Source organism: Bombus fervidus, chromosome 18 (genome assembly GCF_041682495.2).
Source record: "Bombus fervidus isolate BK054 chromosome 18, iyBomFerv1, whole genome shotgun sequence".
In the NCBI taxonomy this organism is placed as follows: domain Eukaryota; kingdom Metazoa; phylum Arthropoda; class Insecta; order Hymenoptera; family Apidae; genus Bombus; species Bombus fervidus.
Window position 1 is genome coordinate 4,126,723 of NC_091534.1, and position 17,452 is coordinate 4,144,174.

General features: G+C 28.6%; 2 protein-coding genes across 8 annotated transcripts in view; one reads left to right on the plus strand and one right to left on the minus strand.

Annotated features, from left to right (window-relative positions):
• Positions 1 to 12,035, minus strand: part of Zip (myosin heavy chain 10) — a 30,471-nt gene extending 18,436 nt beyond the window's left edge. For 6 of the 7 annotated variants that reach the window (XR_011802302.1, XM_072020994.1, XM_072020993.1 and 3 more), the window contains exons 1-3: positions 11,393 to 12,035; positions 3,231 to 3,387; positions 2,828 to 2,946 (exon numbers count right to left, since the gene is read on the minus strand). Coding sequence is in view for 6 of the 7 variants with exons in the window: in XM_072020994.1 (XP_071877095.1) it covers positions 2,828 to 2,946; positions 3,231 to 3,387; positions 11,393 to 11,749 (633 nt within the window). In the remaining variant the exon portion in view is untranslated. Of the gene's footprint in view, positions 1 to 2,827; positions 2,947 to 3,230; positions 3,388 to 3,465; positions 3,485 to 11,392 lie in introns of those variants that run through there. The other variant, XM_072020995.1, reaches the window with a different exon arrangement.
• A 1,261-nt stretch (positions 12,036 to 13,296) lies between these two features.
• LOC139996453 (L-allo-threonine aldolase) overlaps positions 13,297 to 17,452 on the plus strand; it is a 42,271-nt gene continuing 38,115 nt past the window's right edge. The window contains exons 1-4 of the mRNA XM_072020822.1: positions 13,297 to 13,475; positions 13,592 to 13,954; positions 14,748 to 14,865; positions 15,154 to 15,237. Coding sequence (XP_071876923.1) covers positions 13,907 to 13,954; positions 14,748 to 14,865; positions 15,154 to 15,237 — 250 coding nt within the window. The 5' untranslated portion in view covers positions 13,297 to 13,475; positions 13,592 to 13,906. The remainder of the gene's footprint in view (positions 13,476 to 13,591; positions 13,955 to 14,747; positions 14,866 to 15,153; positions 15,238 to 17,452) is intronic.

A 17,452-nucleotide genomic window follows, 5' to 3' on the forward strand; every position in this document is an offset into this window, starting at 1 on the left:
AAGTTTCGAAGCATACGGTGACTCAGAACAGTCCGACGAGAATGAGTCAAAGCCGAGTTAGGCCGATAAGTGGATCGTTTCACTGAAAAAGGAAAGATCCTTCGAGAGCCAGTGATCTACGATGGCCTATCATTATCTATAGCGATCGCAAAACAGTCGTATAGTATTCGATGATCGAGTTTTTAAATAGTTCACGTAACCCTTGCACAATCAACATTTAATGTACGTATTTGTCCTTTGTTTCGTCTTTTTTTTTTTTTTTTCTTTACTATATCACGTGTAACAACATGTTGACGACATTTTCAGTAAATCACGTTCGTTTGATTATACAATTATGTATATACAACTATGTATATATTGAATTCTTAGTACTATAAATAATACATTCTTATTATATGTAAGATTATTTTGAACGAAACATATCTCTGAGTAAATATTGTTTATGAAAGTTGTTTACATTATGTAATCAAACTGGTCAATGTTTTATTTTCTACAATTAATTAATCGGTTGTTCAATAAAGATAACCTCCAATTTAATCGAGAGTACTAAAAATATATCTCTCCATATACCAAAATATCACAGTGCTTTCCTTGCTTTAGGAAGTTCGGTATATTTTATCTTCGTAGTCAAATTTTATCTACTATAACTGCGGAAACTGAGGCAGAATTTCCTTCCTGTGTCATTGTTCACGATATCATACATGTATTAATTTGCACAAAATTCTAAGATTATTACGATTACGTTGATATTTTTTAATATTAAAGAAATGTACAAAATACGATTATTGGAGAAAATTTTATCGACAAAATTTTTAATATTTACATTCTTATTTACTGGAAAAGTTTAATAATTCATCATTCGGGTAATATTAAAGGTTAATTTTAAAATAACTTTTTATATTATTTTAAAATAAATGTTTGAGATAAATAACAATTTTTTGAATAATTGATAAAAGCTTGATCTACGTATTAACACATGGATTGACATAATTTTTATTTCAATTGCTTAATAATAATTTAACTGAGCTGAGAGATTTCAAACTTCTATATATATATGTAAATATTATTTTTGTATTATATAAATTTCCTTTTGTATAATTTGGTTTGATATGTGCATTACGTATTTGTTTATATTCGTATGAAATTTACGAAGCATCATGCACGAAAAAAGAAAAGGAAGAGTATTTACAGAAACTTTCATGCACCGGGTGAAATTTACAATGCTCTCAATTACTATTTAAATAAACTCTTTCTAAATTTGAGTCCTTTTGAAAAACATTCATTGGAATATATGGAAGTCAGCTACTTTCCTATATAATCCAAACAATTGCATAACAAATTTCAAAATAAACCGTCTATCTAATATAGAATCATTATTCCAGGATATATATCCGAATTATGAAACTGAAAGTAAAATTATTATTGAAATATTCACCTATAAAACCAAGATAAGAGTTCCATACATGTGCCGATGATATAAATTTTGTAATTACAAGTACTGAATAGAGCAAATAACTGACATGGACAATCGATTATTTGTAATCATTTGCTATTGATATATCTTTCATAACTAATTTTAACATTATGATTTTTGTTTTAAAAGAAAAGATATAACAATGTACTTGCATATTCTCAATAATTAGTTTCAAAGAAAGTAAATGTGAGAATATTTATATCATATACACAGTAAACAATATGTTTATAAAATAATAATTACATACTACTTATATATATGTGAAATCTTTTATCTCAATAAACTCTCTTTCATGGAACATTTCATACTTTTGAATTGATTAAAAATTGATAGTAATATAATTAAATTTTTTGTAAGTAACATGTAAACATCATACAAAGATATGACATAAATTCCAATAAGCTTATAAAACAATTTTCACTATCCACGATATTAAAGATTAAATAAAAAAAATAAACAGATTGACTTTGTCATATCAAGTGTATTGTCAATTGTAACATCATAAAGTTAAATGTGTATACATATATATTGAAACAAAAGGACACTAGAAAGTAAAGATTATGTTCCGTATGTTGTTTGTTGAATGAAATAGTATTTAAACGTAACAAAAAGATTCACAGGTCTATCAGTTTGTCAATTCGTAAGTTACAAGAAGTTATTTAGAATAATAGATATAAACATATCTGTTTCTTTTAATACTATAAAGATATCATTGAAGACAAAAGTATACAATCTAAGATATAAAATATAATAACATGAGCGATAATATGTACTTTGAAATATCTTTTTTAGAGTTTTCATAATCACTAATATTTTTGTACAAACTCAATTAAATAAAAAATAATCCTAGCAAACAAACATCAGTTTATACTTATAACGTATAATTTAATTAATATTACAATTATTATTAAGGCTACAATATTTTGCTCGATAATACGCACCGAAGTTCTTTAAATTTTTAAAGATGTAAAAAAGAGGAAATATATAATCTCATTTGAGAAAAATTGAATAATTTAAGAGAGTTGCGAACTAAACGAGTATCTGTAAACGATTTCCCTCCAATACCTATTCCCTTTTATCACCAGCAAAACAGTATTTATTCTTGCAGTAACAAAAATATCTAACATCTTAATGCTAACATTGAAATGCTGTACATTACAAGAGGTTTCGTTTATTCTACATAAACATAATAAAAAAGATCAGTGTACAGAGAAGAATGTATCCCTTCTATCAGTATACAACATATATACAGTTATTTATTTTATTTTGTCTTTACTGAAATATTTTAAGTGCTGAAAAATTCTTTTCACATCAAATCTCACCAAACATCGAGATATTCAGTTATTAACTTACCGCATTTGACTTTGGTTTCGAGGCAGCGACGTATGCCAGGTATTGAATTACTTTTTTCGTGTTCTCAGTTTTACCAGCGCCAGATTCACCGGTGCATAGAATAGACTGATCTTCGCGATCTATAAACAAAAATACGTACAAAAGATCTGGTATTTCGAAGAAATAATAAACAAATACGTCTTACCTTCAAATTCAATAACAAAGCATAATCAATTACATACATTTTATTTTATGAGCTGGCCAGTAAAAACATTTAAAAGATCATAAAATAATATACAATTACCGATTAATTACAAACAATTAAATAGAAGACTAAATGAAATATCAAACAACCAGATGTCTCGATAATGCTTAATGACTAAATAAATTAGTGGATGACTGGACAAATAAGAAAACTAATTACCTTGAAGCATAGAACGATATGCAGTGTCCGTAATAGCAAAAACATGAGGTGGGACCTCGTGTCTCTTGATACCCTTATACCTCTCCATTATCTTTTCCGTGTAAATTGGCAGCCTCTTGTATGGATTTACCACCACGCAGAATAGTCCTGAGTATGTCTGCAATCATACCAACGAATCGATGAGTGGCCTGGCTACGAATCACAGAAAACGAATTTCAATCACGTTGATTTCTACCTCGAATATCTTGAAAATCGAATAACACCGTCCCAACAATATATTTCACAGACAAAAGCTACAGACAGCAGCATAAGTGCAATTTGTAACTGAATAATTGACTTTTTTTTTACAGCTTAAGGGAATTTATAAAATTTAAAATAATATATTTATAATTCCAATGAAAACTTTCTAACGTTTTCTACGAGAGTTATATTTTACGTATTTGTATTACGTACGTAAGAAAATTTAATCGGTGAAATTTGTAAATAAAAGCTACCAATGAGTAATATTTTCTGCTGTGTAATTCGCGTAAGAAATTTCTTTATAAATCACATTTAACGTGATGGTTTAAGGTAAGAGTGATTTGGTGCGTTGGTGAATTATAAAATGAAACTGCAGTTACACTGTTCCTCCCTCAGCCAGACATTTCTGTTTAATTCCAAGCGAGTAGCATTTCTCTTGCATTTTTTACGTAACGAGTTCAAGGTTAACAAGCAGGCACATATAAATTATTACTTAGAGAATATACTATAAAAAAAAATATTTCTCTTTTTCTCTTTCAAGTTTTTAACGTGATCTAAAATATACAATGGAAATTAAGAGCTTCAGTACTTTTTCTGTGCGTCGTTTATCGTGAGAATATTCTCTCTGCGAGAAAATATTTCTCACGCCTTTTAAACAGCAGCGTTTAGTCGTTATTTATACAAAAAATGGACAAAATTGCTATTGTGATTTTTTGTTTAACGTATCAGACGAAAGAAACTGACGATCGAGAAATCGACGAAACGTAAAAATAAAATAGCGCAAGGGGAAGAAACCAGTTGCAACTAGTTTAACGAGAATAGTATCGCGTTAAAGTTTATTTGGAATTCGATTATCAATTAACGAGAAAATCACACGCAATGAGCTAATCAATAGATTCAACTGGCGTTAATAATTCCACGTAACGAACGTAATATGTAAATCGCAGTTATACCGCAGTCTAACGTATAATCAATAGCACAAGAATTTCGCTAATTCAATGATATCGACGTCTTAGTCTAATTTTCATCAAATATTAGCTCTTTTGTTCCAACAACTGCTTAAGCGTTCAATTACAATGCATGTAATTCATGCGCCAGACACTTATAGAACTTACGTAGCGTACAAACTTGAAGCGATTTGCTACGCACGTGTTGTACTTTAACCATCAATAACCCCATAAATTGATAAACGGCTACACTATGTAAGCAGAGAAACGAACGGAAGATCGATTTACATATATTTTGTTGAAAAATCTGACCAGGCTAGTGTAGCGGAAAATGTGACTTGTGTTCGATAAAGGGCTGAATTATAAACCACATTTTGCAGTGCGTTCATGCATTTGGTAATAGTTTCCTTTTGATGAATAATTTACAAGTTAAACGGAACGAGAAGCTGAAGGTATGCGTCACCATTCGGGAAAGATGAGCAAGCGGGTCGGTTTACACTTTCCACAAGTTCATACCGATGTGTAATCATGAAAAAATGTCAAGTAGGAAAGGATCTTGGAGATTTTTGTGGCCAGACTTAAAACTGTAACTTTCTATATCTTGCCGATTCGTTTTTCCATTATTCTCGTATAATAGAGATACATAGAACGAAAAACTATATTCGAATGAAGTTGTCTATGTTAACGAAAATGTTGCAACAACTCATTTTACGATATAATAGTACCGGTAGTTGTTCGATAAGAGGTTAAATAACTTTGCTCTGTTTCAGTATCGTTGATAAGAGGATGGCGGTAGATTTGCGGTACATTCACTGAAATAATGAGACGATGACCTAATAATCGATACAAACAATCGTATTGTTATGTAATATGAGTCAGACAAAAAATCATATAATAAAAATCGCAGGCTTAAAGGATTTTCGAGAAAAGAAATTAAGAAGTTTGAGCTAAGAACATATACATTGTCAATACATTGTATTAAAATAAATAAAATTTAATTTGTAATTTAAATTCTACAGATTTCCAATTTAGATTTTTCTATTGAAGAAGGAAGAAAAAAAAAGATTCCAAATATTTAAAATCATAATGAAGAAAGGCATATCCTTTTTTAAATATTTTATATTTAAATATATAATATATCTGTATTATAAAAACCTAGTCTCATCATTATTTATTTATTAAATGTTGAAAGTAAAACGTTCATCGGACATTAATGAATTAATAGCAAGAGCAATGTTAATAATAACATCCACTTTGTTAGAACGTTTGCAATCCTTAATTCTGTTCAACAAATGTAAAGCTCTTCGCGCATAAAACATTGTACATTAAATTTTATTATCCTCTTCTTTATTGTTGAAATTGTATTCTTATAAATTCACTATTTTCCAGTCTTCACATTTTTTATAACAATTTCGCAGCCTGCAAGCTGCAACTTCATATTTATAATGTTTATTAAGATCAATTGCAGAAAAACATTTATAGTATTTCCTTTTTTTTCTTCAAGACAGATGAACCTAACCGAGGTCGAACAAAGTCTCAATGCAAAGTAAGGATCCACGGCTATTTTGTTCTCTTTTTTTTTTAACAGAACTCTCTCCTCGAAGGTCTCCAAAACCGGTCTTTGAGAGTGTCGTGTCGTCGACCTGCCTAACATTCCTGGTTATCGCTCACTAACAACCACTGACTCTAACTCCCTCTAAAGGAAAATTGCATGTCTTTCTTGACTTGGTGACGTAGGATAAAGCTAACATCAGTTTTCATATCAATTCAGAAGAAATGAATCATTCACATTGATCTTCTTTGAAGCAGCACGAGGTGATCACGCTGTTCCACTTTGTCTTTCGTTTAATAGCTGACTCTTTTATTTTTCTCGTTTTTAATAAAAAAATTTTGCCAAAAAAAAAAAAAGAGAAAGAAACCAAACAAATACAAAGACTGGAAAAACCTCGATAATTGCACAACTAATAAAAAGGGAATGTTCTTTGTTATGCTCTTTTATGTGCGGTATATATATTATTTAATTATAATTATTACTATATTTATAAACAAACATGTTTATAAAAATACAAAAGGAATATTTAAATATTAAGTGCAAGGATATATCATGAAAATAATTCTGCATTCATTTTGTTGATGCATATAAGAAAACATAATAGTGCTGTGTTTTCATATAATTAATAGTCATCAAGCTCTCAAGTTGTTGACTATTAAAATTGGTTGCGCGTGCAGAAATCTGTAGTAATTGAAGCATATTAAAGTGCGCCGTTTTCTGCACAATTTATCACGAGTTTTAGACACACGCATCAAGATCACGACACAATGCTATTATACGCGTATACAGATTGCCACGAGAAAAAGAAACGTATTTATTATATTTTCGCTATTACGTGTCACTTTTACTATCAGAATCATCGACGAACATATCATGTACTTTCTATATCCTAAAGCTTCGCAGAACTGTAACGCATAATAAGCATATGCTTATAATTATAATAACGCATGATAATAATACATAATATGTTTCATACGCAGTCGTACGAAAACCGCGTATTAAAATCAGACTCTTACATATTTCAAAACTATATTTCCAACCATTCTTCGCTTTAAACCCGTTAAAGTTCAGAATGGAAGAAAGGATTGGAGTTAAAGTTCAGATAAAAATAAAAATAAAAAGAAAAAGAAAAATAGAAGAAACGATGCTGTTCACATGTAAACAATCTTAAAATAAAATAAAAATCAATTTAATGTTACATTATACGAACTTCCATTATACAAAGTTGCCTGTCTGAAAATAAAGTATCCCGGTTTTCAATACGCCCCGAATTAGTAGACACGTAGGCATTTTTTTGGTATGACTTTCCGATTTATATTCGAGTAGAAGAGAGTGAAAAAGAAGAGGGAAACAGACGAAAATCAGAGAGAGGGGAAGAAAGATATAAAGGAGTGCGGTCATAAAAAAGAAGGAGAAAGAGCAGGAGGAAGAGAAGGAGAAGGAGAAGAAGGAGAAGGAGAAAGAGGAGGAGGAGGAGGAGGAGGAGGAGAAGGAAGAGAGGAGGACAAGGGTATATGACGAAGCGACATGTTTAATCAATCCCGGAATCTGTACGGTTTCATCAGAGTTCGGTTTCTTTCCTAAGAAGACCGAAACTGCGTCTTGACTATAAAAGGCACGAAATCTTCAGCGAAACTGGCTCTTTCTCTTTTCCTCTTTAACTCGTCACTGGTATATTACATCGGGACGTTTACGGTACCGCGAGGAAGCAGGTTAAGGACACTCGTCCTTATAAGGACTCCTCCCTGATCGTTCTCTTTCTCTTTTCTCCTTTCCTAAATTCGATAGAGAAGAAACACCAATGCTTGATATATAAATTTCTCCTATGTTAATAGCTTTTACCACGGTATACTTCAATTTACTATCCTTTTATGGGAATTACATGAAAATATGACCAAAGCACATATAAACAGGATCGAACGTTCCAACAGCGAACGAATGTTCCCAATAGCACTAACAAGTATTTAAGAGCCAGACGAAATTACGGCTCAGTTTGGTATATGGATTCGTTCGAATTCTTATAATATACCATAGATGTTGATAACAGATCTTATTTATTGCGCAAGGAATAGAATTTCTTGCTTTAGTAGCAGTACGACGATTACGATCGATTATGAGGTGAAAGATTTTGATGATTTTCGGAACGTTGCACGGAATGTAATATACCGCGGATTGAAAGAAGAAAAATCAGCACGTACGAGGCACATGCATGACGTCATTCTCTCGTGTCCTAGAATGCTTGCCATACGTAAGCAGATATTTCTATATCGTAAGGCCCAATAAAAACCGCAATTTTTTTAATTAATATCGACCGATAAAAGCTAGCACGATCTTCAGTTACGATTCCGTTGAACTGTTTATCGAATTATTAACGAAGAGAAAATTTGAGCGAAAATGCCTACAATTTTCATACGTTTACGTCTATGTCATCTATGGGGAAACAATTTTTTAAATTTACTTGCCGAATTTTTATTGAAATATAAAACGCAAAATGTTTCTTGTCTTTTGCTTCATTTTTCTGTTCTAATTATTCGAAAATTTCCTATTTGTCAATACTGCGAATGACAAGTAATTAATCTTACATTTTAACAAGCGAATTCGTAATATAAAATTAAAGGATCATATTATTCATTAATTTGTATAAATCGGTTCACATTTTTCTTGTTTTGATTTTACAACTTGGTTTCACGAAATTTTGAACGCAACCTTCAAAGTATGCTAAAAATTACGGTGAGTCAATGTGCCACACGTACGTGGAAATGAGGTATGGCTGTTATCAGCTTCAGATAAGAGTCAAGAATGAACTACAGTTGTGCTATCTATTAACATTGGAGTTCCAGCCTTCTTTGAAGTTTCGAGATCCTATAGCTCTCTCTATGTCGATTAAATTATTGTTTTCCAATTTTACTGAGTTTATTCTTTATTTCTATATAATACCAAAATGAATAAAACCACATATGGGGATTATTTTTTCTTCCATATTAATAATTTGACAATGACAGTAAATAAAGAAATATTATTTACACTGGTTCAATAAACGTTAGTCATATATAGATAAAATTCAATGTAAAATAAAACGATTATTCTTCTAATTTTTTATGTATTAGAATATCGTCCATTTTATATTATAAATGAAATAATGTACGAATCAACGGTATGTTTTACCATAAAACGGTAATAAGTTATTAAATAAGTAAATGTATCTTTAATTATATTGTTTATAATTTCTTCTGATTTACTTTCATAAAAAATTTTATTGTGGTAAATATTCTCGCAAATATTGTTCGGTAAAGTTCACTCTTTTGAAAAGCAAATTATGCAATCATTTATACAGCGGAATATTTATAAAACATTTCAATTTACCACTTATTTACGAATAAAGAAAAAATGTTCGAAGATTTTCGACGATTTTATCAGCTTAATACCATTTTTTAATTATTCTGTTTTTATATCATGCGTTCCTTTATAATTAAGTTTTTCTAAAATAGTAATGTTAATTCATATATGTTTATTATTTTGAGCACGAAATTTGAGAGAAAAGTAAATACAACGGTTCAATGAGAGTAATCTCAGAAATAGAATACTTTTGTTTATTGTTAGAAACGTACGAGAAAAAGCTTGATCACAACACTATGAGATAATCAAATTCAGCGAGAGCCTTGGGTTAGGTCAGTGTTACGTTTACAAATCCGTTTGATCTATTTTGGATGTTTAGCTCCGTAATACAACAAACAAAAAAAACAAAACGATCGAATGTAACATTAAAATTTGATAATAACAATTGCTCGCGTTAACTTTAAATCAAAATGAATGTTTGAATTGATTTACTTTTCGTATTCTTCCGGTTCATGCAAGAAATTTGTTAACTGACTTGTACTAATTAAATTAGATAGAAAAAACATAATTAAAAGAAGCTTTAGCCATTTATAGCTTATAATTATTTGTTAAAGATATCTTTCGAATTCGAAAGATAAAAATATTGTAAAAAATAAATATTTGGTATAAAGAAATTAAATTTTGATATTTTGATAATTATATATTTGTATAACTGTTTATAATAGTATTAGTATGCGTATAATGATATCACATGATTTATATTAAAATAATCACAATTTTTAGTATAGACTGCATATTACTAATTCAACATATTGTTTCCAAGTAATATTTCATTATAGTTCAATGCATATAACTTATATTATATACTAAATATTTGTATATATATAAGAATATTATAATATTTAAACAAAAAGAAGACTAGAATTACTTTAGACATAAAGTACTATATATCCAACTGTATAATTGACATAAAAAGATGGGGCCACACTATAAAATTAATTAAAGAATTAATATTAAAAAATCCGAATTTATGCATATGAAAATACATAAATTAATGTGATTGTTATTTATATCACATAATACTAAATGTATATAACTGTTGCACAGGCCATAGTCTTACAAACTTCTGTCCAATAATCCATACACAAATTTGTGTGTGTTTGTGAAATATATTAATATTTATAATTCATTTATATACTTATATAAAACAAAATGAAAATTATGCATTCTTATTATTTGCCTTAGCTGTACATTCCAATTCAATTTTTTTAAATCAAAGCAGAAAAATCTTACAAAAATCACTTCTAGTTTAAATTTAAAAGTATTATGCTTTATACTTTGTATGCATGTGTGTGTGTGTGTGTGTGTGTGTATGCTCAATTCTTTGTTTATCCACCTAGGTGATAAAAAAAGAAATACTTTTTTAATTTAAATAAAATCTACTGAATAGTATCAAGATAATGATAACTTAATTTTGATATCTGATAAAATTAATTTTTCTTTTTTCCCATTGATATTAATCTAGTGAACAAGTAAATTGATAAGATATTTATAAAAAGAAATATAAAAATTAATTAATATCAGAAGCAAATCATAAAGCATTAATTATAAGCATATTTGCATTTGGAAAGAATGTTACTTACCATATAATTCAGAATAATTATTCTTTTTATATTATTGTTATAAACAACAAATATATATTTATAAATTAAATAAATAATTTGTAAACAAATAAAGATTGCATACTAATAAAATAAAATTTTACTAAAAGCGTTTATATACTGACAGACTGCATGCAAGAAAATAAATATAGCATTTATAGTAGCTTTACAATTAGTACACAGTAATTTAATAGTAAAAAATTAATGTTATCAATAATTATAGAATTGGTTTCTTTGTAATTATTCTTAATTTCTGCTCCATTTGAAATAAAAGGATGAGAAAGAAAAATTTATCACTAAGGCTTATCACCAATCTTTTATGATCTATTTGTTATATTCCCCTTAAGAAAACTAATCAAAAAATGAATCATTGGCTTTTGTTTGACAGTATTAGTAATGGAAAAGGATAAAATCTATCAAACTCACGTAAATGAGGCCAGAGTAGTATCTGTCTTTGAGGTTATGCAGTACCGAAGCTTCATTTAGGCACGTTAATTCAGCCATGTCTTCAACTTTATCAAATTTCGGTGGATTCATCTTCTGAATATCATCTTTCGCGACAAGGACCCGTTTTCCAGTTTCGGCAATCTCCACTTCGACCTCATCACCCCGTTCACCCTTTATCCCGGCTGCAACGAAACCCTGAGTTTCGTGAGGCACCCAAACCAGCTTTTTCTGCGTCCATTCCGCCTGAGTTGCAGGATCATTGAAATTATTCCTGTCAACGGAAAGGAACCGCAATTCGGGATCCGAATGATCCACCCTCGAGTCGACGTCCGCCATTTTTGTTTTCGAGATCACTAGCTCCTCGAGCCGGCTTCAGGGACGAGCGATTCCAAGGACGATCCTCGACAGACTGACCTCTTCGTAACAAGGACACACATGTAACTATTCAACACTCGTTTTCCCGTACTTTCCGAGTGTCTATTGTCTAGTGGTGGTTAAGATAATTTGAAGTTGGAGAGTTTTGGACGATTCGTAGTTCGTTCTCCTTCGAGGCACCGTGTTCTTCTACCACCTTTAACGCTCTTCGAGATTGTTTTCTTTCTCGCTCCTCGCGGCCATCTTCTTTTCTCCTTACCACAAAATGATGGTGGGGCTCTGTTTTCAAGGTAGGCTGCGTAGTAGCGCTCATGTCGCTATATGACGCGTCTCAATAGAAAATTGATTGGTTAGCAGGTAAATATATTAATACAACAACCAATCGGAAATATTTCGTATACCATGAAAAAGAGTATTGGTTTAGACCATAAGTGAGGTATCCTTATTTCATTCTTTTCTATGTCCTGATTTTAAATATACACCTGACGATTCTTAACCGACAACTCATAGTAGCGTAATTGTAATGAAGTATAAGTATATCGATGATACACAATTTAATTATTCCCAAAATCTTTTTATAGAAATTTCTCTATTCGTTTGTTATACAAATTATATTTTTATTTCCTAAGTTTACAATATGAAGACGTCTAATTATATCATATAACATATTAATTTACTGCGTTTTCCAAATTAAATGATATTTTACTTTTTATGTATTATAAGATCCATATTTAATATAAAAATAATAGTGGTGAAATAATACATTGCTTTTTGCATATAAAATTTGTATTCGAAAGTTATAATAAAACAATGTAATATTTTAATAGAATTGATAATTGATTTAATTGTTAAGGATTCTCTATTATACGTATTTAAAATCATTAAATAAATAGTATAAAGTAAATACGAAAATCTTGTCCATTTAAAATTATGTAGATATATTTTTGATGATATTTTTTATATGCGTCTATATACATATGTACGTAAAATATAAATTTCTTAAAATTCTTTACTTTCCATGAAATTTAGACCGTAATTAAATATTTTTCAAAGATATATAATTTACATATATTTTTAATGTATTTAATAGTAAAAACAATTTAAGGAGATGAGGATTTTTCAGATTGAATTTCTTTTCTTTATAGTCTTCTTTAATATATTAACAGTAAATATTCTTGTTATTTCTACTTTATAAACTGAATTATGAAAAAATATATTAAATTAATAAATTATGTAATTAACTTTATTTATTGCAATAGATGGACTTCTTGCATGTTTTTGTTTATAAATGATGTACATATATACACAAATAATTTGTATAAATTTAAAGAAACTATAAACAAATAAACAAATTTTATTTATTAAGCACAGGTATATAATACTTTTTAAATTTAAAAGTTCCTATAATCTGTCTAACGAGACAAGGGAGTAAACGTAAACAAACTGTGATTACTACGGCTGCAACTGTTGGTCAAACTGATGACTCTCGAATGTCACTAGTTGGCGACCAATAGTTGCAACCGTAGGAATCACATTTTGTTTACAGTTGCTGCCTTGTCTGGCTGGAGCAACTGTAGAATATTTCTTATTAACTTTTTTTGTATGTTAATAGGAATATAAAGGAAGGCACGATGTAATGGATCGCACGATAAAATATGACCTGTGTGCGTTCAGGGTAACGTTATCGGTAATCGTCAAATATAAACGAATTCATACAGTCGTAAAAATAATCATATCTAATTTTATGTTTTACATAATGCTATATGTAATCTTGTGATTAATATTCTTTAACTGTTCTATCAGGAAGGTGAAGTGCCAAAAGTGTAATAAAGTATTCTACGCAGAAACATCGTATAGTTGAACGTGAAACATGCACGATCAAATTTTTGGCTAGTATAAAACGATATTAATAATATCAACGATAGATGTAATACGTTAAAGTACGGATATCATAGTGGTTTTTATCGTTCTGTATTTTTTGTTGAAAATTTAATTTCTTTTCGTATTTAATTTGCAATTTGCAATTAGATTGTGTTAACTTATAAAATTTCTTCAATATAATAATTTACACAGCAATATATATCTGTTTGAAAAAGTATACAATTTTATAGTTGAAACATGTATTATGATAAAGGTTATTCATATGCAACTTATGAGGAAGATAAGGTAAGAATAAGTATGTATATAAAATTGAGCCGAACTTTAAGGGATCAAAAATTATTGATTTCTTTTATATGCAATCCTATAGTTTCTGATCCACAGAATTTAATGAAATGTAGATTTAAAATTGCAGAATCCAGTGGTCTAAAAGCTAGGAATCTATAAAACTAAGTATTTTAGGCTATTTTACATGTTACTTTGACACTATATTGACTTATATCCATGCTTTATCCAGTAAGTGAAATCTATGAAAGCACTGAGTGAACGTGGTTGAATTAAATCATATGTGTTTGGCTACACGTGTTTTGAATATGTTTGGTTTTTCACTCTGATATGACTCATGGCAAGCACGTAATAGTTTTTAAATGTGTCCAAAGTACTCACTTTTTCTTTTTGCATTGACGTTTTATCCGTTTTATTTTCCTTTTCTCGTCATCTTGAAATTTTTCTTGTTTTATCTTTTATTACTCTTTATTCCATATAGAACAGTTAATCGCACCATGGAATTTGTAGATAGGTGAGGTTGATTATGATAGCTATTTTCTAGCTATCACGGCTGGTTATGTTAGTACAAAATAATTTTTCGAAAATTTAAGTACAACAAATACCCTAAAAATACTCTATTTTAGTTATAATTTTTGATCTAGTGGACTCTGCAATGTAAGACTTACATTTTCAGATTCTATGCATTGAGAACTATAGGATTGCAGGCAAAGAGGTCAATAATTTTTGGTTCCCTGAAGAACAACCTTGTTTCAACTTTCTGTTCAATAAAATATAATAATCAAATCATTTCCAGGTAATAGTTGTTGATCTTCGGAGTGATACTTTAACAAAACCAACCCAAAAGATGAGAAAGGCACTATCCAGTGCTGAAGTTGGTGATGATGCTTTTCATGAAGATCCAACAGTGAAAGGTATGAAAATGTTGTTCTGAAATATTATGTTTAGTATTAACACATACACACACATATATATGATTCTTTATTTATAAATTAAATATTTTAATTGCTTTGTAAAGTAACTGTAAGATAATACATTAAATACCCAAGAAAATTCATGCCAGTTTAAATAATAGAGATAAACCTAAAAATGGCATAAACTTTATTGCCTACATGATATAATTATTAATGTCAACAATATAATTATTACATACAATATTATTAACAGTAGATAGGTTTTGTAAAGAATTTTTTGGTTTTTAGTGTTACAAGAAACAGCTGCCAAAATGGTTGGAATGGAAGATGCATTATTTGTATGCTCTGGAACTATGGCAAATTTAATTGCAAGTAGGTATAGCAGATTATATGTACATTAAGTTGCACTTTTATTCAAAGTACTACAAGTTTTATTAATTTCATTTCTTAGTTTAAAAAGATATTAATTCATAAACAATACTGTTAATTCAAATTGTTATGTCTTTAATGTAGATTTAAACTTTATTAATGAATAAGAAATATTGAGTGGTATCTAATTGTACTTTCTTAAGTATCTAACACAAAGAACATCAATTTTATATGTAATGATTATTTGTAAAAATATAAATATTCCCAACTCTTTAAATGATAGGTACACACTGTAAACACTAGGAATGTTTAAAATTTTATTTGATTTTTATACAGTAGTATAGTATTATAAAAAGCTAAAATTATAATTTAAGTATAAACTTTAGATATAATTTATACCATACAAATATAAGAAATAGAAATTTATGTTCTACATGCTGTGATAGAATCTACAATGTTTAGCCATTAAAGAATTCCTTATATTGCAACATAAATATTCTCTTTAATAACAGTAGCTAACAAATTAATTTTGGTAAATATATATCACATACATACATATTGCATGTATATTATAATCATGTTGATAGTAATAGTTATCTACTATATTTATTACTATTTTGTATGCAAATTAATATTTAGATCATATATTCATTTCAGTCTCTGTATTGTATCTATTATTTCTTCCACTTAATTAATAGTCTAATTAAACTTTAATCTAATTGTAATTTCTTCAATAATGTTTTTATCTTTAATTGCAACGAATATTTTTGTTTTCATGCAAGATGCTTTATTTATGTCTTATAAAGGTATTGGTATGTAGCTATATTGGTGGAATGAAAAAAAGAGAAAAGGGTCAGGATTGTATATTATACATTTTCTTTTCAAAAAAAGCATTATGCTTTGCATTACTTTTGAGCTAGGTATGATATATTTCCAAGACTATTCAAATAATCTTTCTATTTTTATATTGATATATAAAAATCCTCACTTTTTGTTTTACAACATGGTATTAGTATCAGTTATATAATTCATGACATTTACGTACATAATAAATATATTATAATAAAGATAATTATAATTATAATAATAAAGATAATAAGTAAACAATAAGTAAAGATTTCTTTTATTTTATTAGAGATTTTATCAGAAATATTGTAGTTAGATATATATGTAACTTTTTTATTCCAAACATATATTTTTTAATTATGAATCGTAATTAGAATTAATTAGAAGATTACTACAACTTTTTTAATTGTAATATGCAGAGGATAATTACAAATAGTTGTTACAAGTATTTGAAAAATTCTAATAATGTGACATCATTGTAATACTTGATCTCACAACAGTTCTTGGGGAAAGATTTATATTTCAGAAGATAAATGGAGAAACTTTACTCTTAAACTATTTATCATCTATTCCTAAAACTAGATATAATTAATATATTTTTCAATCAATACTACTGTGCAGTTCTATCAAAATGTTAAAACTATACTTTGGGAGTTTGTCTTAGGAAAACAGTTTTTTCCTTATGACCAAATTATGACCAAATTAAAAAAGAAATTGGGATCTTTATCCTTTTATTCGTGTTAATTTTTCATAGAATATAAGTGTAATATGTATAATGCAAATAAAATTACAAACATAATAAAAATACAAAAAGATACATAATAAATATAATAGATAATTAAAAAAGAAATATATGAGACAATATAAATAGGTTTGATGAGTACTGATGTATTGGTCAATCCATAAATTATAATAGATAGCATATATTTTCATAAAGTATAAGATGATATGAGAAACCCGATAAGCTTCGAGTAAAGCATTCAAGGCAATGAAGCATGAGTCAACAGCCGTTTGTAGTTACTCAGACACGCAATTTTTCATGGTAAAACATAGTCAAAGCAGATAGTATGAATAAAAAAGGCACGATACGTAACTACGTGTTATTGAATCAATACTAAACATCGTTGATTCGAAGATTAAGTTAAGTTATGAAGACAGTTATACCAATTGCAATATTTTCAATATTTTTTTTTGCATGTCATCTAATAATCTAATATTTCGAACTTCTCGAAAAATTCCAGTCGTTCGGATCAATTTTAAAACGGTTATTCTATTTTAAGAATCGGTGTTCAGTATTTTTATACTTCAGTATAGTTAGCTGATTTAAAAAATAAATTTTCTGATGAGGAAGAATATACAGGGTGATTCACCA